The following is a 26,770-nucleotide window of genomic DNA, read 5'->3' on the forward strand; positions in this document are numbered from 1 at the left end:
TAAATTTTGCAAATGATGGATGTTCTAAGAAAAAAACTGACTGAATGCTGTATTCGAAATCGAAATCGAAAATATCCTATTATTGGACTCTATTTTTTTAGAACAATTTGCAATAAAAACTATTCAAATAATATTCAGTTTCGAGTGTAACCATCTAGTAATACAAAAATAGTATATTTTATCAGCGTGTATTAGGAAATTAATTCACGGTCACTCTGCCAACCATCTGCTCTTTCCTGCTGTAGCCCTGTCAGCCCTGGCATGCTGCTAGAGAGAATTTTTGCTTTTTTTTCAAATTAAATTAATGCATTAAACAATCTCAACGCAGAACGCTCGGAACTGCATTATTGAATAGACGTCGGCAGAGGGCATCGCATTCGAATTACTCACTCACACTATGTAAGTTTTGATAAGCAGGTGCTGACGACTTTCACACTGACATTCTGAACGAATGAAAAAAAAAGGAAAAATCAATTTCCTCTTATGTAAGCTGGGCTGCGCTCAAAACTGAAATTTTGTTTGCTTTTCAGATAATAATTGATTGATCGGACAATGAAAACAACTAATATCGGATTATATGCATTTCGTTTAACTTTCGGTCAGGTGAGCATTCGCTAAATAGCAAAAAGAAAAACTCCACCGGATTTTAAGTATTGGCAAATGCAAAAAATATGCAAATTGAGGGGAAATTGTGCGTAGCGTAAATTTCCCAAACACGTTTCGAGAAATTCCCTCGCAACACGCACACTCGCGCCCACATTACCTATAGAATGGACAAACTGCAGCCAGGGGATTCTTGCGAGGATTGCCAAAGTCAGGGATTAAACCATAAATTGCAATGGTTTTACATCAACCTCGAGGAGCAAATACTGAAATGCGAGGCACGCAGTTGTTTGTGGCCGCACAACGATGAAGTGTCTTCCGACGAGGAAGATTCACCTGCTGAAGTGGTTGTCCGGCCGGAATCGGTTGATGATGTGACGGATTCGCTGGATCCATATGATGATGATGATTTTATTAAAGAACTTCTCAAACAACTGGCACCGGAAGTGGAGCCGGAGCCCCAGCATGCAACAGATAACAGTAACTCGAATCCAGAAACAGATGGCTTAATCCAGATTAATGAAATTCTTGAGCTGGCGCCGATTGAAAATATGTGCATCGACGCAGATAACAACAGTCCAAAGATCACTACAGTATCCAGCACTGATAAACCCTTATCAGCTACAACAACAGCCGCCAATTCAATGCCCGATTTAACGTCGAATCTCTCAATCAAGACTGATCCATTTATATTAACTACCACAAGCAACACCATAGATTTCTCCATCTCCTTTGATCCCACGGCACTCGCTGGGAATACCGAGAAAGTGAAGCGGGTTCTTGACATTCCAAAGGCATCTGTCTTCCAGGCTGCACCCAAAAAAGCATCCACACTATGCCAACAGAAACAGCAACCAAAAGCAGAGCCCGCGTCTTCTTTAGGACCCAGTCCATCGGATTTTCTGGATGCATTGAAGCGACAGCCGGAGTCACGCCTAATACGTCCCCAAAAGCAACAGCGTAGCAATAGACGTAACATTGGCAATAATCCAGTTGCCAGCCGGCCAAATACGCATCAGGTGATGCAGTTGCTCCAAAGCATTGAAGCGCAGAAGCGACAGAAGGAAATAAAAACGGAACCCAAGCAGGAACGGGAAACGGAAGCAAAGCAAACGCAATCGCAATGAACGATTTTGGATCTTTTTTGTTTTGTTATGCCAAATAAATTTGCGTATCAAAATGAGTGTCGAAAATTGCCAAACACGTCGCATTTATTTATAAACATTGGATTTTTTTGTTGACGGTCGGGCGCTATTCTACAAAATTGTTGATGCGGGCCACGCGTCCAGTGCATGATGAGCAATGACCAGCGAACTGAGAGAGATAGCCCAGATGAATCTGCTGAAAGTAATGAGGAAAGCGGGTCAAGCCAAGTGCGTCACAAGATGAACAAGATCTCGCAGCTCAAGTTGCAACGCGGTGAGAGTTACAAATGCGAGGCTACCGCTTGCTTACTACAGCTGATAAAGTAATTACGGACAATGTCACACGGTGCACAGTGGTGCGGGAGTTAAGCGAAAGGCGCAAATACAAACAAAACTTGTTTGCCCCCCTTCACAATAATTGAAGCAAGGCAACGCGGCGCCGGCGGTGCTAAAAATAATTCACCGTTTTATTTGGCGAGCGTTGCCAAACCACAAATTTAAATACGCATATTTTTTGCATTTGTATTTTACTTACGTATATAAGATTTATTATACTCATATCAGGTATTTTATGGGAAAACTGCTGAATCGCATTATTATATTTCGACTTAGTAATTATTTTTATTTCATTTGACCTAAAAATGCTTATGAAGATTGTTTTTGTTAAAGTCATCAATTCATTTTGTGTATTAAGATCTCTTGACTAAGCTTGTTTTCATTGCATCGTTATATAACGTATTTTTATTATCGAGTCGCAATTAAATTGATTTCCTGGAAATACTTATTTTGATTGTTAGTGTGCTTATCAAGATTGTTTTTATCGCAAATATTCGTAATATCAAACACCTAATTTGAACTTGATTAACTTAAAGCTTATCAAGATCTAATTGTTACGCTTGTAATATTAATTATCTTCAAGGCCGAGTACATTTTTGGAAAGTACTTAGTGTCTTTCATGAAGTTATAATATGTTTTATTTTTAATTGTTTTTTATAAATATTTTTAATATTCGTTCTCAATCTAATAGTTAATTTTGTATCTTCAAGTTAGATTAGAATATTTCAATTTTATCGAGTCACCTTCTGAACTCTACATAAACGCTGCAATTTATTTCGCGTAGTTTCAATAACCTTTTTCCAGTGTGCGCAGCTGACGTCACGTGCCACGCGCTCGCAGCTATTGCGTCTTTGCTTAGTTTCATTGAGGAATGCAAAAGCTGTTCCAATTGCAATAAAATCAACTACAACTACAACTACAACAACAAAGTACAGTCGAGGCCTACACTAAATTTGCTGTTGCTGGGGGGATTGCCATTAATAGTAATGAATCGTAGTAGAATATATTATATATTATTGCATTATCAATATTATCAACAGGTGTTACAAGTTCACTGGCATGTCGAATACGCTTTACAGCGATTTCAATTGTTCGGTTTGTTTATCAGTTCAATGAACGTGGGAACGTTTGTGGTGGGGTAATCAGTCTCGATCCCATTGGGAGGAGGGGGGGCTGAAGGAGGCACTTGAACTTGCCGTTGCCAACGGGTAAATTCGCAAACTTCTGCTGCGTAGTAGAAAGAGGCTTTTAGACTTTTTTTTTGGCAATAGGCCAACTTGTTTGTTTGACATTTATAAAAATAGGAATGTACGCTGTGATAAGGCGTTAGCATTAACCTGGTGCTGATGTCTTAATCTCTTTCATATTATTTCAAGTATTATCTGTCTCAAGACGATAAGCGAGTGAATTTACAATAAAATTTATAGGAATAGAAAGTTAACGGACAATTTTACAATTATGTTTTACTAGGCGTTAATCTTTTTTTAAAATTTTAATCCAAAGTATTACGATAATCAATTTGATTCCATAATTATGTATTGAGTTCACCATTTGCAATGTTATATTTGTAATATTTGACATAATAATACTATTATATTAAATACTATTATATAATTTTATAAATATTAAAAACTGGTACAAGTTTTCTTGTTGTTCTCTTTAGTTTTAAGATATTATCAGTTAGGCTTATTGTTAAGATGTTTTCTTGGTTAAGAAGTCTATTTAATCTAGGTTTAACTATATTTTAGGATACAAATTTTTTAATTTTTTTTATTTACAGTCTTAATCAAATTTATTTAAAATATGTATTTATACAAATATAATAATAATATTACATTATTATTACTTTCTACTTTTTAGTATGTTAATTAGTATAGTTTAATGATCTGGAACAATCTTTCTTTTCGTTCTCTTTAGTTCCGAGTTTATTGTTAAGATGTTTCCTTTTGGTTTAGAAATCTATTTAATCTAGCCTTAACTATGTTTTACGATATCTTAATCTGATTTTAATTGGCTTATCTCGTTATCATTCTAATTGCAGGCACCGCCGCTGTCCGCGCAGGCCTCGACACACAGCAGCCATGCGTTCACCACCAGCTCGTCGGCGCCCAACCGTGTGGTGACCCGATCTGCAACGATGTTGGCCCTGTTTGGGATTGCGCTCTCCTCGTTCAGCCTGAAGCAGCTGTTGTCCAAGAAGCACAACAAACACAATGCGCTGCGCAAGCTTTAAACGTCGATAGATGAGGCTCATCTTCTGTTGGATAGTATTGTTGTTGGCCATGTCGTCCTCTGTTCGCTCGCCATACATTCTCAGTTCTCATTTCACATCGTAGTGTATATTTCTTTATGTTTAAGTCATCATCAGCCAAAAACCGATAGCGTAGCGACATGGCAACAACAATGACGAGGAGCTCATATTATTATTATGGTTATTATATATTTTGAGACGGATGGGATTGAATGTGTATATAATTACTTGTTCTTCATACATACAACAAACAAACAAACACACACATACTCAAGAAACACAAACATATACGTGAACGCGTCGCCAACAGAAAAGGAATAAAAATTGTGATAGTTACTAATGAACATGATGATGATAAGGATGATGATGATGATCGACAGGATGGAGATGATGTTGCAATGAATTGTTGTTGATGAGCTCATCCTATGGAATCCCAATGTATATTCTATATATGTATGTTTTCAACGTCTCTGTCAACAAGTCCTATTATATACATATAAGATCTTTTAGTTAAATTCTAAATTTTAAACAAAACAAACAACCCCCTAAAAGAAACGACTAAGTGAAGAATTATAATACAACATATAACAATAGCAACAGGATAAATAATTGCCTAAGAATGGTCTGCAATTATGGGCGAAAGTATCCAAGTTTTGTATTAGTTTTAGTTCAATATTCAAATAAACCGCATTATTATCGAAATTTGATTTCTTTTTATTTTTACAAATCACTTTTATCATATGAAACACAAGCGGACTATAGACTAGATTACTCTATTAAATAAACAGAATATGAGAAAAAAACTGAAACTGTTTTAATTGATATAATTGTGATCTAGTTGAGATATATCAATAATTTCTATTAGTTCGCTACCTTCTTCAAATTCAAAAGAATCTTGTGTGACTTTGGAGATATTCTCGCTGTTATTCATTTGTGACAGTGCTCTCGTGGATGGCAATGGATAATTCTTCTGGAGCAGCATACTATAGACAGTTGGACTTGCCGCATATACAGTAAATGCATCTCTCAGATCCTGCTTTGGCCACATTATGCGTTTGCCGCTTTGTAATTTATGAATTTGTGATCGGGAAAATACCTTTTCCAGTTGGGTGTATAGGTTATTGTAACGAACATTTGCCGCCTCCAATTGCTGCCTCAGTTTCTCCTTCTCCGCGGCGTCCTTTTTATTCGCCAAGCTCATTTTAAAGTTTTCACGGCGCAGCAAAATGCTAAAATATATTTAATTATAATTTGAATTACGTATTAAGTGAGCTTTACGAACTTTTCCCTTTCCAAGGTTGTGAGATAGGCGTCTGCATCGACCACCACCTGGACAACCTCCTCAGTTGGCTGGTCATCCGTGATTTCTTCATCCTGTTCCAAAGATTCATTGGTGTGTTTTTCCTCATATTCCGTTAGTAGAGCATCCACAATTCGTTTTCTGTGTGCCAATGATTTTGCTTGCTTATCATCCCCTCCTTCCAGTTCATCTTCGTATTCGAAGTCAAAGTCTTCTTCATTGTTGTTTACACTTGGCACCGATTCCGGCTTCAGTTTCAATGGTCTGGGTTTATTATAGACTCCTAGTTCATAAGGCAAATCCCTTTCAAAGTCGCCTTCCACAAAGTGTTGCACACATATTTTCTCCAGTTTGGTGTTTATTTTATCCGTTCGCCGGCAAAATTCCACCCATCTCTGCCGCAACTTTGCATCCTTTGGAAACAAAAAGTAACGGCTTTTTGATTTGCGATTTGAGCAGCCTTCAACCGCGCAAAACATGTGTAAAACGGATTTCTGTAGGCGAAATAAACTTGTAGGGAGCACAATTGACGTCACTTTTATTTAACAGTGCTGGACAATATTAAAACAGCGCAAGTTCAGATCTGAGCTGCGAACTAGCAAATAAACTATTTTGTAATGAGCTGCCTTTGAGATTAATTTCAATTGATCATTTATATACTCATTAATTATGAAAATTTTATAATAATTATGTAAATTGTTCTGTTTAAGATTTTTAAAGGTTTGTACGGTTTTAACTACAGCTACAGTTAAATGAACTACTAAACTATCGCACCAAAGTTAGCACTTGCGGCGATATATGCAGTGTTGTGAAACGCACACAAAAAACATATGAGAGAAAGAAAAAAAAACACATACAAATAAATGGGTGACGTGCCTAGTGCCAACTCGTTGAATTGTTATTATTTGTGAATTGAAAATAGGCCGAGTGCCCTGGCAAGTGGCAACAAATGCGCTAGGCAACTCCAAGCCAGACACTAGACCAGCAGCAGCAGCGACAGAGCGGAGAATTGTGTTTACGGAGACAAAAACAAATATGGGCATTAACGTCAGCAGAAATGCCGACTTGGCGTCAAATGAGTTTCTTTTGCGGTTTGTGGGACGCCAGCATATTGCCCACGATGATGAGGCCTTCTGGAACGGTCTTCTCAACTACAATATTGTGATGCCCGAGAACAGGTAACATCAACAAACAGTAACAACAGTGAAAACAACTCAAGTGTTAATCTTTGTAGTCAGGATCAGCTGAGTCTGGACTCGCGGCTAGAGACACTATGCCAATCGTTTATTGGCAACAATCTGAAGACAGGCAACTTTGGCTCGCTTATCACCGTCTTTCTGGAGAAAGCCACCGAGCTGTTGTCACTTTCGGATCAGGAGAGTAACATGCATGTGTGGCAGACGTTCAATGCGCTCTTTATCATACGCACATTGATCAAATATATCAACGAGACGGCATCGGAGTTTCAGCTGCTACAGCACTTTGAGGCCATGCCCAGCGCTGAGCTGCTAAAGGCCGCCGAGGAGCAACAACAGCAACAGGATACGGCAACCATTGCCATAGAGGCTATCGAAAATCCACCATTGGCCGCTCTCATTGTGGACGGCGCCAAGTTTGAGACATTCATTGATGCGCTCGTGAATCTGATTGTTGTCATACCCGTCAAGGAGTTCACCTACCATCTGCATCTGGAGTCGGTGAATACGCTAATCACGCTGTTGGCCGTGCATCTGTTTGCCCAGCAACAGCAGCCGAGCAGCCCGGATAAATCGATCGTCTTTCGCACCATTTACAAGTGCCAGCATGCCAATGTGCTGATGTCGGCGCTGTTGCATTTCGTGGCACGCATGGTTGAGGTGCCGCACACTATGTTCGGCTCCAGTTCGGCGGGCTCCTTTGTCTTTGGCATTGCCGAATCGTTGCTCTCCATTTTCACGTTTCGCAAGCAACAGGATGTCCTCAAGACGACCAATGCCACGGGTGGCGAGTTGTCGCAACAGTTTCGCACGCACTATCCGCTGGCTAATCAGAGTCTCCTGTTGATCTTGGTACTGACGAATCATTGCACCGCCCAGGACAATGCGTATCGTAACAGTTTGTTTGGCTGCGCCGACTCCAAGGACTCGCCCAAACAGAGCAGCGGTGCTGTTTCCTTTCAAATTGACTTCTCCGCAGTGTATGAGACGCTGTGCCGCATTGTGACCATCGATCAGGCTACGTTGCTGCTGTACTTGCTGTTGCATCGCAACGAACGCTTCTATCGGTTTGTCATGCAGCAACCGGATCTGGAGCAGCTGGTGATACCCATACTGCAAACGCTCTACAATGCACCCGATAGCAATTCACATCACATTTACATGTCGCTCATTGTGCTGCTCATTCTCAGCGAGGACGAGGGCTTCAACAAGAACGTGCACACGATTGTAAGTTGCTCTCGAATATGGTCCAGAATATGCCTTTACTAACGTCTTCCATTTGCAGCTGCTGAAGAACATTAGTTGGTACACGGAGCGCACCATATCGGAGATATCACTGGGCGGCATTTTGATACTGATTGTCATACGCACGATTCAGTACAATATGCTAAAGATGCGGGACAAGTATTTGCACACCAATTGCCTGGCCGCATTGGCCAACATGTCCGGACACTTCCGATCATTGCATCCGTATGTGGCTCAGCGTCTGGTGTCGCTGTTTGAGACGCTGGCGCGTAAACACACACGACTGGATGCCCAGTTGAAGGAGCCGGCGGATAGTGCCGTCTTTGTGAATGTATCGACAACGCCCGAGGACATGATGCAGGATTTGAGTGTGCTGGAGGAAGTGCTGCGCATGGTGTTGGAAATCTTAAACTCCTGCCTTACAAATCAGTTGGTCTATTGTCCCAATCTTGTCTATACGCTGCTCTACAAGCGCAGCGTCTTCGAAGGCTTCCGCAGCCATCATGCGTTTCAAGATGTTATACAAAATATCGATATGGTGAGTGTTAGCGTGATATCTGCTTTATGACACATTAATTGCTTTTATCTGCAGGTGGTTGGCTTCTTCTCGTCGCGTTTGCAACGTGTACAAGAGCAACGTGGCGAATTGGGAGTAAATGAGGTGCTCGAGGTGATATCGAAAGGCGCCAGCCAATGGTCTAGCGATCGACTGCGGGTGAGTAACTAACTAAATTGAATTATTGGTTATATTAAAAGGTTTTATTTCGTAGAAATTTCCGGATCTGAAGTTTAAGTACGTCGAGGAGGATGCGCCCGAGGAGTTCTTCATTCCATATGTGTGGACGCTGGTCTGCAAATACGGTTGCGTGCACTTCAGCTCCGAGAGCATTAAGAGTGTCACCACAGACATTGCCTGCTAATATAAGACCACTCTTCACTCCACGCTCTACGTTCTTCTACGTTCGCCCACTTCCCTACAATTACTTATCCACATACGCTGTTCCGCTTTCATTTGCTTTTTTAGTCTATGTCTTAACAAATTATGTGTAATCCCAGCTAAAAACGAGAGGGAGCCTGGCTCGCTCCGCTCTGATTACCGTCAAGCCAAATGGTCGAAACATAAGCGATACCTAATAGAGAAAAACAAATTAACGTTGACGTTAAAAGTATCCTCTCGATGAACTAATGATAATACATAGAACTAGGCTGCAGAGCATAAACGAAATCAACAAATATAAATATAATAATAATTAATAATAAAATACATATTTTGCTACCGCTAAAAACAGTTCAGATAGTTGAGGATGAAAAAAAAAGTTAAGCTCCGATAACGATTGTACTAATCAAATAAAGACAAAAGCAAAACGATATAAATATTATTGATAAATTAAATTACAAATTTAAAGAGAAAACAAAAATTGAATATATACATATATATTTACATTGTGTATGTTAGTTATAATGATTATATATTATTGTATTTAGCAATTGGAAAAGATCGATAAATTAAATATTAACACGAGTTGATGAAGTTTCACAGTATGTTTCCATTCTCTATTTTATATCTGTCTTTAGATAAGCCCCTCTTATCTACTCTCCACGGTACTTAAAAGTTATTCCCATGCGTTGGGGGGCTTTGTGTTGCTTCTCTTTATCTAGAGCTAGATATGAGGACAGCTGCTTCGATGCATTGATGGGCAGCCACTTGAGCAGACAGGAAATTACCTCCAATAATGCCTATGCCTATTTACGCCTCATTATGCATATTTACATTATCAGCTGTAAAAATAACAACAACAGCAACAACATCAACGTCAACAATATCATTGACAATAACAATGCATTCGTCATGTCTGTAAGTGTTTTCCCCAATATCAACGGCAATATAAATAACCTAGCAAGAAGAAGACGCTGGTTGGCAACCCTTGTTGTAGACCGAACATTATATACTCTTTGCTATCTAAATTGAAATCAGCAAAGCTGTCACGAATTCGAGGGTCGCACTTAGTTGTTGTGTTGTAAATTTATTGTAATTTATTTCCGAATAGTTTTTCGAAATGTGTATATTAATATTGTGCTGTATTTTTGTGGAGCTTTCTGTATTTAATCATACAAATATAATATATATAATGTTTTATTTCAAAATACTTTTTAATATCCCAAATCCTTTGATTTTCAAATTTCTTACTACCATTTCTTTTTTAACTAAAAGACCATCTTTGTTTTTAAAATATATCTTTTTTTTTTAGTTAGTTACGTCTTTGCAACCTGTTATCGTAAAAGTGTGTTAGGGTATCGTAAGGGACTTTTACTGCCAACGTAAAAAGTTCGTTGACTTTTCTCGCTGATGTCGTCGTCGTCGTCGTCACATTTTAACATAGACACAAACCCGCAGGGGGGCGGGGCGCTTTGTGGTCGGCTGACTTTAGTTGTTGTTATGGTTGTTGTTTATATATATTTTTGTTGCATTTTTTTGTGCAGTTTTTGTGTTCGCTACGTGCTTTCAATAAATAAATTGCAACGGCAAAAGCAAAAACATAAAAAATTACAAACAAGAAAAAATCATAAAACATTAAACAAAATTTACTTGCTGTTCATTAGTTGTTTGTTGTTTGTGTTTTTTGTTGCTGCTGCTGCTCAACGCGGAAAATTTGTTATTGTGCATTTTCATACAAGTTGAGAGTTGTTGTTGTTGTTGATGGTGCGCTTAGCGCATTTTAATTAATTTTTCTACACACAACAAATGTTTTCAAATTTCCTAGCGTGCCCCGAATTGTTGTTGTTTTTGTTGCCTACTAATGTTGTTGGCCGCTATGCAGGTTAAAACAGTTTATTGACTTCACTCGCCCGCATTTTGTTCAAGCCATTTGTTTTTGCCAATTTCAATTTGGCAATTGGCCACTAACAACTAAATAGACACGATTGTGTTCAATTCTTGACCAATTCCACGTGAAGAATTTGCCAGAATTTATAAGAATTCGCTTAGCGAAGTTCGCAACCAAAAGTCCAATTGCGAAAATTCTCCGTTAAAAATAAATCGTTGCGCATGCGCCAAACGAAAATCGTGAGAGAAACAGAGACAACAACAACAAAAGCAACAATAACAACAATTATTGTGGAGATCGAAATCAATGTGAGTTAAGCTTGAGCTTGATTGGATTTGGAGTTGGACTCGGTTTCGGACCCGACTGGACTGAAAACGTGAGCAGACCAAATACTTGATGTATGTATGGGTGTATGAGTGTGTGTGCGTGTGTGTGCGTGTGTGGAGTGCAATAAATGCGGGCCCCTCGCAACGCCCCTGGGCGCCCCCCTTTTGGTGCTAGTAAATTACAAATTATTGTGCAAAGTCCGCCTCATTGTGAATTAATAAAGCCAACAACAATATTATGACATAAATATTGGCAAAAACCAAAAACTACAAAAAATAAATGGCAGAAAATGAAAATGAAAACGAAATAAGAGCATAATGGCAAACATAAGCCCGCATTTTGAATGGGCCTACAACTGGACGTGATCTTTGTTACATAGTTATATATTCATGTCATCTAACGGTCATTGATCCAACACATATAGTATGTGTGTTCGCAAAAAAAAAAGAAAAACAAACCCGCAGATTAGTTATTGGGTTCAAATTGAACCGTGTTTGGCCCGCAGCCCTAGCTCAGGTCGAGTGAATGAATGAGTTACATTTGTTTTGCCCATTTGCCCTGAGGTTTGCCCTCGCTTTCGGTTTCGCTTCAAAGACCACGAGATTCGCGCAGAAAGAGAGACAAATTATGTTTTATGTTTATTGCCAATCGATTTAACATAAATTCGCACCTTTCAATTGTTTATGTTTACTCTTGTCACGGTCCGGTTTGACGTCCATCTCCGTCCGTCCGTCCGTCTGTTTGTCTTGTTGCTGGTTGTATTTTTACCGCTGACGTCTTGTAGTGGTTTACCTAGACCCAACTAGACATCCATTGACAATCTATCCATCCAGTCATCGAGCCAGTCATCTTTGGCGTGTGACCTTTGTTGCTATTGATCTGGTTTGCTTACCGATCTCATTTTGTTTGCTATTCGCCAACAATTTTTTCTATTTCTGTTTGTTTGCCCGTTTGTTTTGGCCCCTAAGAAATGATTTTTGTTTTTTTTTTTGCCATTCGACTTGGGCCATTTCCAAGTGAAATCTATGAAAGTTGCACTGCGACTCGATCGCTCTCCTCCATTGTCCATTGTGACTAGCCTCCAGCATAGCTGGAAATCAATCAATTCGATTTGCATAATCGTTTCATTTATTAATCTACATATAGTAGGCTGTTGTTAATGATCTCAGACAGCAGCAGACAGCTGAGAAGCCATAACAATTGCTTCACACAATTACAAGCGAGTTTTTTGCTGAGCCTTTTACACTGTACACAAGTAATTAGATCGCTAGCTAAATGTTGTGCTAAGTGTTTATAGTCAGCAGTAGTAATTGCAAAATACTACAAGAAACTACTAGAGAATTCCAGCGGTTTCCATTGAGTGACTATTCGACTTTTAAATGCTCTGCGATGGCGGAAAAAATTAAAATACTATTCAAATATTAAACTGTAGTAAAATGTAATAGAATTTATCATTAAACTAATTAATCTAATCTAACTAACTAATCTAATTAATTTAAAAAGATTTAGACTCTCTGAGGAAACATGGAGGAATTTTGATTTCAAATGTTTAGAATAATAAATAGGAAAGCTACTATCGTTTTCAAATAAGAGTAAAACAGTGCGGTATTATTCTTAAAATATGCCGAATCAATGAAAAAAATACCATACCTAACATACCAGAGTGTCAGATATACCGAATGCTATATTTGGATTATTTATCTAGTACTTCATACCAAAAATACCATACTTAACATACCAGATTGTCAGATATATTGAAGGTTAAATTTGGTATACTTATATAGTACTCCTTTTAGAATATACAGTATGTTAGAATACTTAACATACTAGATACTAGACATTTTTTTCTATACAAAAGTATTCCTTAAATAACTTCTTTTTCAATTTGATCGCTTTACAAAAATAAAAAAATTTGAATTTTCTAGAATTGATTATTTATTTATATTTAAAATCATTGTCCAATTACTTACAATTCATAACCAAATAGATAAATAAAAATATATCTATTCATTTGTTTGAAATCTCTTGAATACTAAATATGCTTAGAGGAAATCAGTTTTTATATTGTATATTAAGTTAAAATTGACATTTAACAGTGTAATTCATGTCAAGCAGAAAACAACAAAAACCTAAACCAACTATCCTCCATCGGCTTCAAGTAAATAATAAAATAGGTTTTTTGGTTTTATAAAAAATGTTTTATGTATTTTATTTCATCATGAATAATTATCACAATAACTTAAGAGCTACGCAAGTGTTGAACACCTTATGTAAAGCAATAGAAAATGATGCATGAAATTACTTACAAAATAAGAAACTGCATAAATATTAAGAGAAATATTGAAAGACAGTTGCTTAATGAATAATGTGTGTTGTTGTTGTGCGTGTTTGTGTGTGTGTGTGAATGTGAATGTGTTTTATAAGTAAATGCTGCCTTCGATTCGGGTGAAAGAAAAGCATGCGCCTTTGGCAACGCCGGCTAATCGGAAACGGAAACACCGACCAGCAGAACTCCCCTTAAATTTCCCTTCGAAATTTCCCTCTACATGCCTTCGCAGGTGGCCATGCATGTCTTGTAGCTGGGGAAATTGTTTTCGTTGCCATCGCAGCCACCGAATTTGAATTCCACACACTTTTTCTGCTCCGGATCGTATCGCCATCTGGGGATCAAGGCACGACAAACACCTTTGCGAGCGGGCATCATGCAGAATTGCTCGGGATGCGTGTTGCGTCCAGTGTTCGCCACATCGTCCAGTGAGATGGCATCGAAGAAGTCGCTGACATCATCGTACAGATCCATGGGACGCGCCTGACACGCCACCAATAGCATCATCAACACCATCACCACGACTCCAAAGACTTTCAGCTGGGCACACATTCCGGTTCGATTCAAATACGGATTTTTGGCACGAGAATACGCGAATTTGTTTAGTTGAGTTTATTTATGTGATCTATGATCTGCGTCGGCTTTCTTTCTTTTGCTGCGTTTACTTTGTTTTTTTATTGTATTTTGTTTTGTTTTGGTCTCTACCGTGAGCTCTTCATCAACGACTGGCGACTGACTGATTGCATTACAAGAGTCGCATTTGGTTTTATACCAGGAACGTGACGTGACTGTTGTCTCGCGCCGTCGCAACGTTCGATCGGATGGTCGAATGCTTTACTCTCGGCCCCTCGATTCACAACAATTCGCATAACTCATGTTAACTCTTGGCTCTTAACAAGCTCTTTGCTCTTTATCTCTTTTTACACTGAGCATAAAGTGGCCAGATCGACAAAAACATGAAGATTTTACAATTTCAATTTTGTAAAGTATAAAATTGGAAAGTCATATATTTAATGATTCTGGTAACTAAATCTACATTCAAATTATATCCTAAAATATAAATAGAAGAAGTCATTATATAGTATTTCATTTGTAGGAACTGATTGAAGTAAGAAATTGTAAATTAGGAATTATATATAAAATGAAATGCATAAATTTAGGAAACCTTATAAAAAGTCTTTTTATGTTGTATGTTATTATATTGAAATACAAAAAAAAAATAATAATTTAGTTTCTGTAAATCAAATGTATTGCAAGAATATGCTTGAAAAAAATGTAAAAATGTATATAGATATATATAAATTTAGATGTATGAATATAGTAAGTCATAAAAACCAATAAAAATCAATTTAACTTTAACAACTAAATCAACACTCACATTAAACCCTAAAATATGAAATTCTTTAAAATTATGAGTTTTTGTGATACTTATTTAACATACGAATCCAGCAATCTTTAAAAAAGCTGAATAATTAAAATGATGTAAAAAAAATATTAATATCAAATTAGATGAATGATTTACTAAATGTCCCTTAAAACTAGCATTCACATCAATTAATCCTTAACCTCACTAAGTTTAATCAAATAAAACTTAAAATATAAATTGGCTTAAATTTGACTTGTGGTCCAATGTAATACAATAAAGGAAAGAATAAGACGTTGCAACATTTGCAACAATCCTTTGTTGAAATTAAAAAGATTACGATTATGTAATACAACAAAATTAACATCAAATTAGGTGTAAGAATCAAATCAATTAAACTTATGTATTTAATTAGGCTTTAAATTAGATAATTACAAGTGAAGAATATTCAATTGCCCAATAACTAATAAATAAAACATGTGTCTAAATCGAATGTGTAAAATGAATTTATTTAGAAACATTTAAAGCCTGTCCGCAGTTAACGTTGTGTTGTAGCCATTGATGGCTAGAAATGTAAGCGAACCACTTGCTGCGTTCAAAGTATTACTTGGATAATAAAATAAACAATTTTATTGCTGTTGACTCATTTGAGAATTGTCTGTCCGCCCGTCTGTCTGTCTGTCTGTTGTGTGTAAGCTCGTGTTGGCCAGTTCAGCTTCAGGTTGAGAGCATGAGGAACGTGCCCCGAACAAAGTCGCAGCTAAAGCTGAGCAAGCCAGCAAGGATGATGCTGATGATGACGATGGCAGCAGTGGAAAGCAACAGTCAGCGCCCAGTGGCATTAATTTGTGCAATTGCCTTGGCCGTGCCGTACAACGTAACGCACACACATAGATAAGCAGAGTAGAGGCGGAGGCGGCAGTAAGATGCCAGTGAACAGGTAACAGGTAACAGGCAACATCTTGTTAGCTCGTACTCCGACTTCGACTCTGACTCCGATTCGCGTGTACTTCGTTGTACTAGCTGAATGTTGCGTCTGCATTTGCTGCTGCTGCTTTTGTGGCCGTGATAAAAATTGCATGAGCATGCACTTGGCATTTTATGCTGCCTGCAACTTGCGCCCGTTGCTTCCGTTGGCAGACGTTCCCAAGTTGCAGTCAAATTTTCATTTTTCCGCTCACGTATTTCGATTAAATTCTCATTTTGGTCATAATTTTGCCGTTTTTACGTTTGCCTTGGCATTAACTTTTCTCACTCTCTTTATCTCTTTCTCTGTGTATCTTCTCTCTTTCCCTTTCGCCCACACTCTATCACTCTCACTTCTCAGTGGTTTATGTTTGTTTCTGTTTCTCTGTGTGTGTGTGTTTTTAGCACTCTCCAGTTGGTCTGCGTTCTTTATGTGTGTAACGAAATCATCAAGTTTGTCCGAAATACATTTGGAAAATTAAAAGTTTTTAACTTGAATTCTCCCCATCTCTAGGCTAATACACGCATCGTGGTTGCCAATAGTTCGATTGTTTCGCCTTATTGTTGGTTGGCAACATACATAAATCAATTTGGTTTGCGCGACATTCTCCGCAGCTCCGGTTAGAGTTGGCAACTTTTTATTATTGCTGCATAAATCCGTTAACAAAGCCCAAGCACCTGCGGTCGCTCTCTCTCTCTCCCTCTCTCTATCGCTTTGCCTTGTCTTGGCTGTCTTTGGCTAATTTTCCCGGCACGCACACATTGGCACGTCACATTGGCAAATTCCCCATGAGCATTGAACAGTTGGCAGTCACAGGAGCAGCGCGCTCTGCTAAAGCTTAGCAATAAACTTTTGTTATGTGCGCGTAATAAATTGAAAAATAGTGCGCACAACTGCAGAGTTACACGCCCACACACACATGCATCCATCTCACATTCAACTGTTGCGCATATCCGTTCACATCTTCACCGTTAAATTGCTGTCCATGGAGAATGCAAATGCATGTAACATGTCTGACATCGAACCGATTTCCTTTTGCCGTCTAAAAGTATGCAACAGATTTTGCGCAACTACAGGTTTGCAGTCGGGAGCAAAGCCAGCAATTTTATGTTGCATACTATTAGGCTGACGATAATATTATTACTAGGCTGCATACGGTAGACAGCATAATTCCGTTAAGATATTAATTAAATAAAATCAATTGCCTAAACTATAATCAAAGCATCGACATCAAATATGAATTCCAAAAATGGCACTCCACACGTCTACCTAATCTATGTGCAAAGCCAATAAAATCACACACACACGCACATAGCGCGTTCGATGCAATAAAGCATATTGCAATAATTTTACTGCCGCAATGTAATTAAATTACTTAGCCGAGGCCCCCAGGAGCACACTGAATGCACTGAACAAATCCTTTTAAAACGACCGTAAACGCGCCAGTGTCATGCCAGTGAATCCGAAGTGGATCCAATGGGATGCGTTATGCTCTGGGCATATTTTGCAGTAAAAGCCACCGCAATAACCGCTGTCAATATGCGGATTAACGCATCAATTACATGACCAGCCAGAGGGGGCACTCGCAACTGTATGAAGGGAGCACTTGGTGGCTCCAGGCTGGATATCGTGTTTATTAAATTTGTTCGTGTAAAAAAAGATGCGACTGTTGCATGCAGCAAAAATGTCATTTACGCTGTAATTTAATTAATTGCAAATTTTGCAATCAGACATCCAGCCGCACAATTGAGTTCCACCAGCAACAGCAGCAACAGCAACAGCTTGCCATCAAGAATAAAACAATTTGAATTCCATTTCGGGCAGTTGACGATGGCTCAAAGCCATTTACATTTATGATGCACCCTAAAAACTAAAAGTACAGCAAGAAAAATATAAAAAAAGGAGTGTAGAAAAAAATAGAAAGAGCAAAAGGAATTCCCCATTTAGCCAGGTCACTTGCAACTAAATTAATTCGATAATTGACTTCCACACTCTTGACTGCTTCTCCGGTCAGTTTTCGGTTCTCGTAGAGTTTTTTTTTTGGTGTGTCCTTTTGCCGGGTTGTCGCCCCGACATGGTTCGAAAGCTTCCACTTTCGGCTCGTTTATTTTTTTATGTGCGGCGCACACAAAACATAAAAACGTCTGTTGCGTGTTGCATATGGAAAATTGCCAAAAGTGTAAGGGCCAAAGGGCGACGCAAAGAAGTCGCAAAAGGAAATGTAGCAAGTCGTAATGGCCTGACAGGGCCCAAAACACAAGCATCAAAATAAAAAAAAAATGAACTGAACTGAACGAAGGAGAAGGAAGGAAATTTGTACTTCAAGTTTGGCTGGCAGTTTTAATAGTTGTGCAAGTGCATGTGATTGCTTTATGAGCTTGGGATGAACTTGCCGGGCACGTGCCACGTGCCACTTGGTATTTAGTTAATTATACGAAATTAGCCAGTGCTGGCTGCACAAATTGATTGTCGGCATTCTTTCCATTCATTTTGAACAGTTTTACACAGTTTTTTTTAGGATTTACTTAAGTTTGAAATATCTTAACTTCAATTTAGGTATTTGCAAATGAAGAAAACTCTGTTGTTAAATATTTGAGCAGAAACTGAGCTGTCAATTTGTTGATACATCGATAGCATTCTGTTTGTTTTCCTTAACAATTTTGAGTGTTTTAAGAAGGGAATGACAAGATCTATATTCAGTTTGCAGTTGACAATTTCAAATGAAATTGCTTTGTAAGGTTTCGTTCACCTTTTGGCAAATGCAGTTGAAAATTTGTCAGCTCTCAGATGTCCAGCTCACACAGTTCTCATGTATATTTAATTTGATCAATTGGCGCAGCGTGTCACATAAATTCGCCCATTTTAGAAATGCACAAAAAGACACTAAATTTGCCGGTTGTTTGCCTTGGCAGGCAGACAAAACTGAAAACGAAATGGGCGACACTTGTGGACTTGTGAACACCCATGGGCGAACGTCAGCCAACAGCTACGCCTTGACCTGTCCACGTAGCTCACATACGTCTCAACACCTTTGGCAAATGAAAAGAAATGGCCAAGACAGACGGCGATTCTATTGTGGAGTGTGTATGCAACACATTCGATATTCTTACTTTTCTTTATTTTGTATTATTTTTTTGTATTTGAGAATGCAACAATTTCCCTGTTGTGCACGTGCCTAGCATCCTCATTCTCATACTCATACTCATTTTCATTCCCATTCCCAGTCAAAGTCTCATTCTCATTCTCATGCTTGTTCTCATGCTGTTCCTTGTGGACCTGCCTGCCTGCCTGCAACTGACAACATACTTCAATGCAATTGCATTTAAATCAGTTGGCTATGCGTTGTGTCTGCCTGTCTTTCACTCGGTTTATTTGTGTTTGTGTGTTTCTCTGTGTGTGTGTGTGAGTCCTTCGTGTGTTGCTGCCATTGCCGTTGCGCTTCGTTCATAAATTATGCAAAATTTTTTGGAGTCAACATTATAGCCCACTGTGTGTATGTGTGTGTGTGTTGTTGTTGTGCGGTTGGTGGCGTACGTTGTGCTCCATTTGTTCATTTCGAGACCAATAAAATGAAACATTTCAAAGTAGTAAATATGCAACCCATCGACATTTGCCCGTTGTCTGCGTCTGTGGCTCGTAAACTCGTTCGGCGTAGACGCTTTTCCCTCCTTTCCGCTCTCCCCCCTCTCGTCACCCCTCGCAGTCAGCGCATCAGTAATTTTCTATTTTCTATTGCGCTTAATGAATTGCTTGTGTGCGGTTAGCAGCCCCAAGCATTTTGAATATGCATAAGCAAAACACTATGGAAATGCATTTAACTAAGTTTTTTCCTTTTCTCATTTCATTTTTTTTTCTTTTGCTCTTCTCTACGCTTATTTTTTTGGTTTTCACACAGCCGCCAGCGAAAATGCAACAACAATGCACAAAAGTTTTTGTTGGCTGTAACATAATATTTTACTCAAAGCGCACAAGAATATACACAAAAAAAAAATGTTTGGACGCAGCCCAAAAAACAACAAAAAATGAGTACGAAAAAAAAAGAATGAGATAGCTGCAAAGTAAGAATAGAAAAACAAACGAAATGGCTCGTGCCATGTCATGTTTTTTGATGCACGCCCGCGCTGCCACAGTCGCTCTAGTGTCCAGTATCCTGTGTGTACTGTATCCTTTTTTTTTGTTTTTTTGTATTTTTCATTTTGTCGTGTCGCTCAGCATTTTTCCTTCCTTCTCCTGTTCGCAGAGCACTCGGACAAGGCAAAAGTATTGAGGCATAAGTAAAAATTGCTGTAGCATTTGCTCACAAAACTGCTGCCGAGTTGACGATGTGGAAACTGGCAAGCTGGCAAACTGAAAACTTTGGCAGCCTCAGCTTTAAGCCCACGCAAGTCTTACCAAACAGAAGCAAATTAAATTCACAGCCTATGCGAATAATTGATTCATTGAATGATGTACTGTGAACGTAATACTTTGAAAAATCTTCCATCTCAATTTTATATTATTCTTTGATAAACAAATGAGTTAAAATCAGCTTATTAACATTTTTATAAAAATATAAAATCAGTTTCCTCTCTCACTTCTTTTATGTATAATTTAATAATGTTGCCAAAAGAAAACACGTTCTTAGAAATATTTAAAATTTGTATAGCCATAAAAATTCAATGTGGAATGGGAAATTCTAATTTCGATATCATTCGATATATATATATATATTTCTTTGACACATTATTTGTTAAAAAGAGTCCTTCATCTCTTCCACGGTAGTGGATAATCGTATAATTAAAATTATATTTTATATCATTAAATTTTAGATATTAAACCCAACTTTAAAATTAGTTTAAAATGCTAATCATTATAAGAAAACATAAAAAAAAAAAAAAAAAAATGTATAACAAATGGCAAAACTTTAGTTGTCTTTGAAATTAGAGTCACTTGGGAATGTTTACTGTTGCTCACACACAGTTGAGAAGTGTAATCGCATATTTAATTTTGATGACTTTGTTCAATGAATTGGCGCTTCAGTCAAGCCGCAAAACTTTTAATCAAATGTGCTCGCTAATTACATTAGTTTCGACTGTTGCTCCATGCGGAGGGGTAGTTGTTGTAGCTGCTGCTGTGTTTGCTGTCGTTTGTTGACTGCACATTTGATTATTTTCAATTATTTCGAGCGCGCGCATTGTGCTGACTTTGGCATTGACTATACACACACGTATTCCCAAGTGGCGATAACACAAACTCTTACCCACACAGAAGCGAGGACGCGTGCTCACCCACACACATAGTCAGACAAACAGACAGGCAGACGGAAATAGGAAATGTTATTGTCGTTGCGCATACGCCCCCATAGCCCGTTCACTTTTCGCTGTTGGGTAAAAGTTTTGGCATAAAACAAAAATGTGATTTACATGGGGAAACGCAGCTAACAATGCGCCAGCTGGGTGTGTGTGTGTGTGTCTGAGTGTGTGTGCGTATGTGGTTTGTATGTTGTATTGGCAACAATGAACATTTCATGTTAAACAGTTGGCATCGCTTGTCGGAAGTCGCCGTGCAAAACTTGCCACAATGCAGAGAAAAAAAAAGTGAAGGGGAAACACAGGCTCAAGCTCGAAACTCGAGCACAGGACTCGACTCGACTTGACTCGACTCTCTCCAACCCAACTCTATTTAACTTGGCTCGACTCGACTCGACTCGGCTCTTATCAGTTGTTGTCAAAAAGTTGGCGGCAACAATGGAGCTGATGTCAGACACCTGTTGCCAAGTTAATGAAAACTCAATCGAGGCAGTTGGCGCAAACTTTTCAATTGAATTTCGTTATGCGACTTCGTATTATGCACAACTCAAATTGTTTTTATATTTATATTTTGTATTTACTTGTGTGTGTGCTTAAAATTCAACATGATCTTTCTACAACTCTGGTGGACTTTAATGGTTTTAGCAGGCTCAAATACGTTGACGCCAAAGGATGAACCCGTGGGCAGCGACAAGTTGCGCAACTTTCACGATGCTGTCAACGAGGCGCGTGAGCAATTGCATGAACTGCATTCCAACTATGGCGATGTTCAGGGATCGGAGCTCTATCGTCATAGACGGAACACCATTGACGACTTGCTGGCGAGCTTTGCTCAGGCAGGTGATAAGCAGGAAGCCGAGGAACACGATGACAAGTCACAGCAACATGCAGAGGACGATTGGTTTCGTGATTTCGAAGCGGGTGTTGTGCGAATGGCGCCAGCTGCTGTTGCGTCGGATTCAACTGTGAAGCACTCGCGTTCCGCCGGGCGAACTAATGCCAAGACCTATGTCAATGATTATGCCAAGATGCTGGAACAAACCGAGATTGGTAAGGTGAAGAAAAAGTACAAAGATAATGGCATGGAAGGCATGCCTTTGGCTGCGCCGGTGGAGACTCAACCAGCACAAGAAGAACCGTTGACTGGCGGCGCCTCACAGCTGGACATTAAACTGAAGCATGTGCAGCAGCTGCTGGCCAACCAGGAGTTGGAGCAACAGCATCGCGAGCGAGATCGTCAACGTGGCCACAATGAAAACAAGGGCAATGCCAAAGAGCGAGACGAAAGGATGCCCGAGTTCGGGGATAACGCTGTGCCCGATGGCATCTATGAGCAGACATTGGCTCGCCTGCAGATCGCGCACATGAATCCAAATAATCTTTCGCATGAGGCCAACTACAAGTTGTCCAAGATCGAGCAGGAGGCAGCCGAGCGAGCGGGCAAGATGCGCTACCCGAGTGGACTGCAAAAGCGCAGCTCCAGCGCTGGCTTTAATCCCATGAACGAGATCAAGCTGAAGACCAGCAATCGTTTGATGCGCAAGGGCATGGGACCCTCGTTGCCCAGCAATGCGTTGTCGGACAACATGCGCGCCCATTATGTAGATGACATGTTGATGCGACGGGAGCGCAACATGAAGCGGCAACGAGAGCGACAACAGTTGCAGCAGCAGCAGAAGCTGCAGGAGGAAGAGGCTGAGGAGAAGGATCCCATGCTGGCACCTTATGAAGAGCGCAACGCTGCAGTTGACAGCTCCTTGGATGTGTCTGGCATGCATCTGCTGGAGACGCCACAAAGCTACGACTATCGCTTGCCGCAACTTGATCATTTTCGCACCCTGAATCAACGCACGATGCCGAATATGCGTGATTATGTGCAGGCCATTGACAGGTTGAATCCGAAGGCTGAACGCTTCAAGCGGCAGCCAGATGAAGTAAAGCAGCAGTCGGAAGCGGAGCTAAAACTTACAGAAACAAAGCCGAAACTGGAGCAGAGCGAGGTGGCCAGCAGTAATATAAAATTGGCAGAGGGACAGGAACTTCAACAGCCCAATTTAAAAGAATCAGCTGGCAAAGAAGCAGCCAAGCTGGAAGCAGAGAGTGTCGGGAAAGACAAGTTGGAGAATGCTGCAAGTGAAGAGCTTAAGCAAGTTAAAACTGCTTCTATAAAGTCTGAGAAAATGGAGAACGCAGGTGAGGAAGACAAACCCCAAATTGAAGCTCAAGTTAAGCCTCAAACTGAGGACAAGTCAGAGAAACAGCTTGTGGCGCCGCTTGCTAAGTCGAAGCAACAGCAGGCTGACGAACCAGAGCAGCAGCAATTGCAGGCTGAGCAACCTTTAGGCGAACCAAAGTTGGAGACTGAAAAAGACCAGCAGCCTATGCTAAAGGCAGACAGCAAGCTAAAAGCCGAGGCGCCACAGTCAGCTGCTCATCTGGAGCCAAGATGTGGCCCCGAGGCAGTTGTCAAGTTGCTGGCCAACAAGTTATCGTTGGCAAATAGCATTGATCGCGATAAGCGCAACATTAAACGATGGACCTGGCACAGATGCCATCGCCAAAAGGGCAGCCATGTGCCTTTGGAGGCAACACATCAAAAGCGACGCAGCAAACGCGCTGTGGAGCAACAAGAGACGAGTAAACCAGCTGCCAAGCTGTTGGATGAGTTCGAGGATCACAATGGCAATCGTGTGCCTTTTGGCAGTCTGGGAAATGGTTTGCTGACAGATCCGGATGAAGATGACACTCTTCGCTATCCACGTCATCAGCAACTCAAGGTGGAGGCAGATGCAGCTGCTCATCTCGATGGCCTCATTGATTCTAATACTTTTGCCAATTCACGCTATCAGGTGCCCATGATTGGCCAGCGTAACAACAACTTGGTTTATCCACAGCCGCAACAGCAGCAACCATCTTACGGACAGCAGCCACAGGCGCCGCAGCAGCAGCAATTTTTGCCTATGCAACAACAGCCACAGCAACCTTTGCTATCGCAATGCCAGCCACAGTTGCAGCTGTCTAAGCCACAGCAACAACAACAGTTGCCAGCGCCTAATAATGCAAAGTCAAATTTCAATTTGACGCACTTTTTCAATGAGCTGGCGAAGCTAGAAAAGTTGCCAGTGGCAACGCTGCAGCAGTTGCAACAGCAACCACAACAACAGCAGCAACAGCAACCACAACAACAGCAGCAGCAACAAAACCAGCACCAACAGCAACAACAGCAACAACAACAACAGCAACAACAACAGCAACAACAACAGCAACAACAGCAGCAACAACAGCAGCCACTATTGCCAACTCAACAGCAGCAACAACCACTTGGACAGCAGCAACAATTGCCGCCCGGTCAGCAGCTGCCAACAGGTCAAACTGGACAACAGCCTCCAGTGCATCTGCAGCCAACGGTGCAGCTGCAGCCAGCAATGCCGCAACAGCAGCAGCAATCGCAACTGTTGCCGCAGCAACAACAGCAGCCGCAGCAGCAACCACAGCAGCCAATAAGTCCGGAGATAAGCCAAGGCAAGCCGCTTTATGGCATGCATCGTTACCTAGGGCCATTTATGAACAAGGTGGGCAAAGGTGGCACCACAATTGATCCTTGTGCAACCACCACAACGACAGTTGCTCCCGAAGTGACAACCATGAATCCGGACTGTGTGCCAATCACAGCAACCGATTCAGCGAGCACAATTTATGCCGGCGACTCTGGCAATCCTTGCGGCAATGCCGATGCCATGAAGCTTCGAATATCCATGAATGGCAATGTGTGCAGTGATCCAAAGACGAAGCAGCTCTTTGGCAATGGATCGATCAGTGTGCAGCCGAGCAATCAGCGCATGAATGCCGAAGCATACTATCAACTGGTAGATGCTTTGGTGGATGAAACGGAAGCAGAAGCGGATATGGATAGTGATCATCACTATACCAGGCAGGTCAATCTCCGTGTCAACAGGGATAACAGGGATAACCAGTTGGATATGGATACGGACAATGATAAGGAGAAGGATAAAGAAAATGTAACTGAAAAGTCCAAGTTTGGTCATACGAAAAAATCTAAAGCCAAGGAACGCAAGAAAACTACACGAGCTAAGGATAAAATGCAGAGCAAGAAAAAAAAGGAGAACAAAACCGAGAAGAAGAGTCAGTCCAAGAAGAACGGCGAAGCCAAAAGGTAAGCTGTAAAATACGTATATCATACATATATTCATTTAAAAAGAGGGCTTTTTTTAAACATAATAGCAACATCGATCGTGGCGAACCTTTCAACGATAACTATGACAATCTGATCACTGGTCGCGCTTCTGAGCAGATTGTGCGTGCTGTCTTCGATATGGTCAGCAATGATCCCAGCATGGATCCATTGCTATCGGTGCTTTCCCGCAATCGTAAGATAGCCAACAAATATCCGAAGACTTTCTATCAAATACGCAATGATCGCACCGAGGTGCAATTGCAACAGACCGAGGAGATGGTCAGACGGACCATGGAGTCGATTAGCGACATCATCGATACACAAATGCGACAGCGATCGTGCATTCCATTGCGACCCGATCTCATTGAGTTCTACGATCTGATTGTCAAGACAATGAGCGAACAGCAAAAGTCACGCGAAAAGCGAGAAGCAAATTTGGGTTTGCTATCTGATCAGTACAATCAAGATGTGCACATTCTAGATGCAAACAATATTGAGCAAAAGTCGCGTATTGTCAAGAAACTGTTAAGACAGTATGAGGAGCTGCCGCTAGAAGAGCAGCGCAATGCGGCTTCAGTCCGAGATGAATTGCTCATGGATCTCATATATCTGCGTAAGATGGCCGATTCGCTGGAGCGCAATAAGCGCAACGAGCAACTGCAGAAAGTGATGAAAAAGTTCGACGGCAACGGGGCGGATAATCAGCAAGTGAATAGCGAGTATACGCCCCGTTTTATCAAGCTGCTAAAGACAGCTGAGATCTTTAAGGAGGTGGGCGAGCAGCAGGCAAAGGAGTTTATTGGACTCTAAGATAAAGGTTAATTTATTTGTTTTATTTTAGTTATTTTATTGGAAAAGTATTAAATTATTTTGCAATAAATAAAGTCTTGAAATGCAAATTCCCTTTAATGTGATTGAACAAATCTTTAAAGAGTAGCAAATGGAGTGAGGAAAGTTGCCTTAATACTTTTTTGATAGAGAATAGTTCCATTTTACGAAAGGTAATTACCGATATCAACAAAGTTGTTACATATGTTATGTTCTTCTTCGCATATATTTCAAGGAGTTTCATGCATTTTTCTGGTTTTGTCTAAGTAACGTAAGAACGCTAGTAAGGAAATGGTTCATTCCCTAAATGGCCCCAAGTTCATTTATGTTGTTGAGCGGTTCAGTTATGCAATTAGATTTCATTCTAAGATTAAACTGGAATCCATTGACTAGTTTATTTTGTGCAGCAAAAGTCATTTAAAAATTATGTACACCATTGCTGAAGAGTCTCAAAGTTGTGTTTGTTGGCCGCTATTCCTCACACCAAGTATGTGTTTGACTGACTTTTGGTCAGTTTCACACTATGGCCATGTCTGTGTAAGAAATGATTAATCGTGCTGCCAGCTAATTAAGGG

At 40.1% G+C, this 26,770-nt stretch overlaps 6 protein-coding genes across 6 annotated transcripts; 4 read left to right on the forward strand and 2 right to left on the reverse strand.

Moving 5' to 3' along the window:
* The first annotated feature begins 239 nt into the window (after positions 1–239).
* Positions 240–5,037, forward strand: LOC132788612 (uncharacterized). The gene is made up of 3 exons (XM_060796104.1): positions 240–399; positions 531–603; positions 4,126–5,037. The coding sequence occupies exons 2-3, from the start codon at positions 553–555 to the stop codon at positions 4,315–4,317; spliced, it is 243 nt and encodes an 80-aa protein (XP_060652087.1). The 5' UTR covers positions 240–399; positions 531–552; the 3' UTR covers positions 4,318–5,037.
* LOC132788610 (uncharacterized) lies at positions 610–1,804 on the forward strand. Its single transcript, XM_060796102.1, has one exon. The coding sequence runs from the start codon at positions 771–773 to the stop codon at positions 1,728–1,730; it is 960 nt and encodes a 319-aa protein (XP_060652085.1). The 5' UTR covers positions 610–770; the 3' UTR covers positions 1,731–1,804.
* Positions 5,038–5,127: 90 nt separating the features above from the next.
* LOC132788611 (52 kDa repressor of the inhibitor of the protein kinase-like) lies at positions 5,128–6,264 on the reverse strand. The gene is made up of 2 exons (XM_060796103.1): positions 5,618–6,264; positions 5,128–5,564 (listed from the first exon to the last, which is right to left on the reverse strand). The coding sequence occupies exons 1-2, from the start codon at positions 6,112–6,114 to the stop codon at positions 5,150–5,152; spliced, it is 912 nt and encodes a 303-aa protein (XP_060652086.1). The 5' UTR covers positions 6,115–6,264; the 3' UTR covers positions 5,128–5,149.
* Positions 6,265–6,431: 167 nt separating this feature from the next.
* LOC132788609 (dymeclin) lies at positions 6,432–9,618 on the forward strand. Its single transcript, XM_060796101.1, has 5 exons — positions 6,432–6,813; positions 6,870–8,058; positions 8,117–8,614; positions 8,669–8,791; positions 8,847–9,618. The coding sequence occupies exons 1-5, from the start codon at positions 6,671–6,673 to the stop codon at positions 8,994–8,996; spliced, it is 2,103 nt and encodes a 700-aa protein (XP_060652084.1). The 5' UTR covers positions 6,432–6,670; the 3' UTR covers positions 8,997–9,618.
* Positions 9,619–13,412: 3,794 nt separating this feature from the next.
* Positions 13,413–14,241, reverse strand: LOC132790920 (PI-stichotoxin-Hcr2e). The gene has a single exon (XM_060799679.1). The coding sequence runs from the start codon at positions 14,104–14,106 to the stop codon at positions 13,771–13,773; it is 336 nt and encodes a 111-aa protein (XP_060655662.1). The 5' UTR covers positions 14,107–14,241; the 3' UTR covers positions 13,413–13,770.
* Positions 14,242–21,676: 7,435 nt separating this feature from the next.
* Positions 21,677–26,250, forward strand: LOC132791253 (plectin). Its single transcript, XM_060800097.1, has 2 exons — positions 21,677–25,346; positions 25,415–26,250. The coding sequence occupies exons 1-2, from the start codon at positions 21,778–21,780 to the stop codon at positions 26,175–26,177; spliced, it is 4,332 nt and encodes a 1,443-aa protein (XP_060656080.1). The 5' UTR covers positions 21,677–21,777; the 3' UTR covers positions 26,178–26,250.
* Positions 26,251–26,770: the final 520 nt, after the last annotated feature.

The sequence above is a fragment of the Drosophila nasuta genome, chromosome 3 (genome assembly GCF_023558535.2).
Source record: "Drosophila nasuta strain 15112-1781.00 chromosome 3, ASM2355853v1, whole genome shotgun sequence".
Taxonomy (NCBI): Eukaryota; Metazoa; Arthropoda; class Insecta; order Diptera; family Drosophilidae; genus Drosophila; species Drosophila nasuta.

Excerpts from the sequence above, each read along its gene's own strand:
- LOC132788612 (XM_060796104.1), top strand. The coding sequence starts at position 553 with ATGAAAACAACTAATATCGGATTATATGCATTTCGTTTAACTTTCGGT. Across the intron at positions 604-4,125 it reads TTCGTTTAACTTTCGGTCAG|GCACCGCCGCTGTCCGCGCA; the intron begins GTGAGCATTCGC and ends TTCTAATTGCAG.
- LOC132788610 (XM_060796102.1), top strand. The coding sequence starts at position 771 with ATGGACAAACTGCAGCCAGGGGATTCTTGCGAGGATTGCCAAAGTCAG.
- LOC132788611 (XM_060796103.1), bottom strand. The coding sequence starts at position 6,114 with ATGTTTTGCGCGGTTGAAGGCTGCTCAAATCGCAAATCAAAAAGCCGT. Across the intron at positions 5,565-5,617 it reads ACAACCTTGGAAAGGGAAAA|CATTTTGCTGCGCCGTGAAA; the intron begins GTTCGTAAAGCT and ends AATATATTTTAG.
- LOC132788609 (XM_060796101.1), top strand. The coding sequence starts at position 6,671 with ATGGGCATTAACGTCAGCAGAAATGCCGACTTGGCGTCAAATGAGTTT. Across the intron at positions 8,059-8,116 it reads ACAAGAACGTGCACACGATT|CTGCTGAAGAACATTAGTTG; the intron begins GTAAGTTGCTCT and ends TTCCATTTGCAG. Across the intron at positions 8,615-8,668 it reads TTATACAAAATATCGATATG|GTGGTTGGCTTCTTCTCGTC; the intron begins GTGAGTGTTAGC and ends TTTTATCTGCAG.
- LOC132790920 (XM_060799679.1), bottom strand. The coding sequence starts at position 14,106 with ATGTGTGCCCAGCTGAAAGTCTTTGGAGTCGTGGTGATGGTGTTGATG.
- LOC132791253 (XM_060800097.1), top strand. The coding sequence starts at position 21,778 with ATGATCTTTCTACAACTCTGGTGGACTTTAATGGTTTTAGCAGGCTCA. Across the intron at positions 25,347-25,414 it reads AAGAACGGCGAAGCCAAAAG|CAACATCGATCGTGGCGAAC; the intron begins GTAAGCTGTAAA and ends TAAACATAATAG.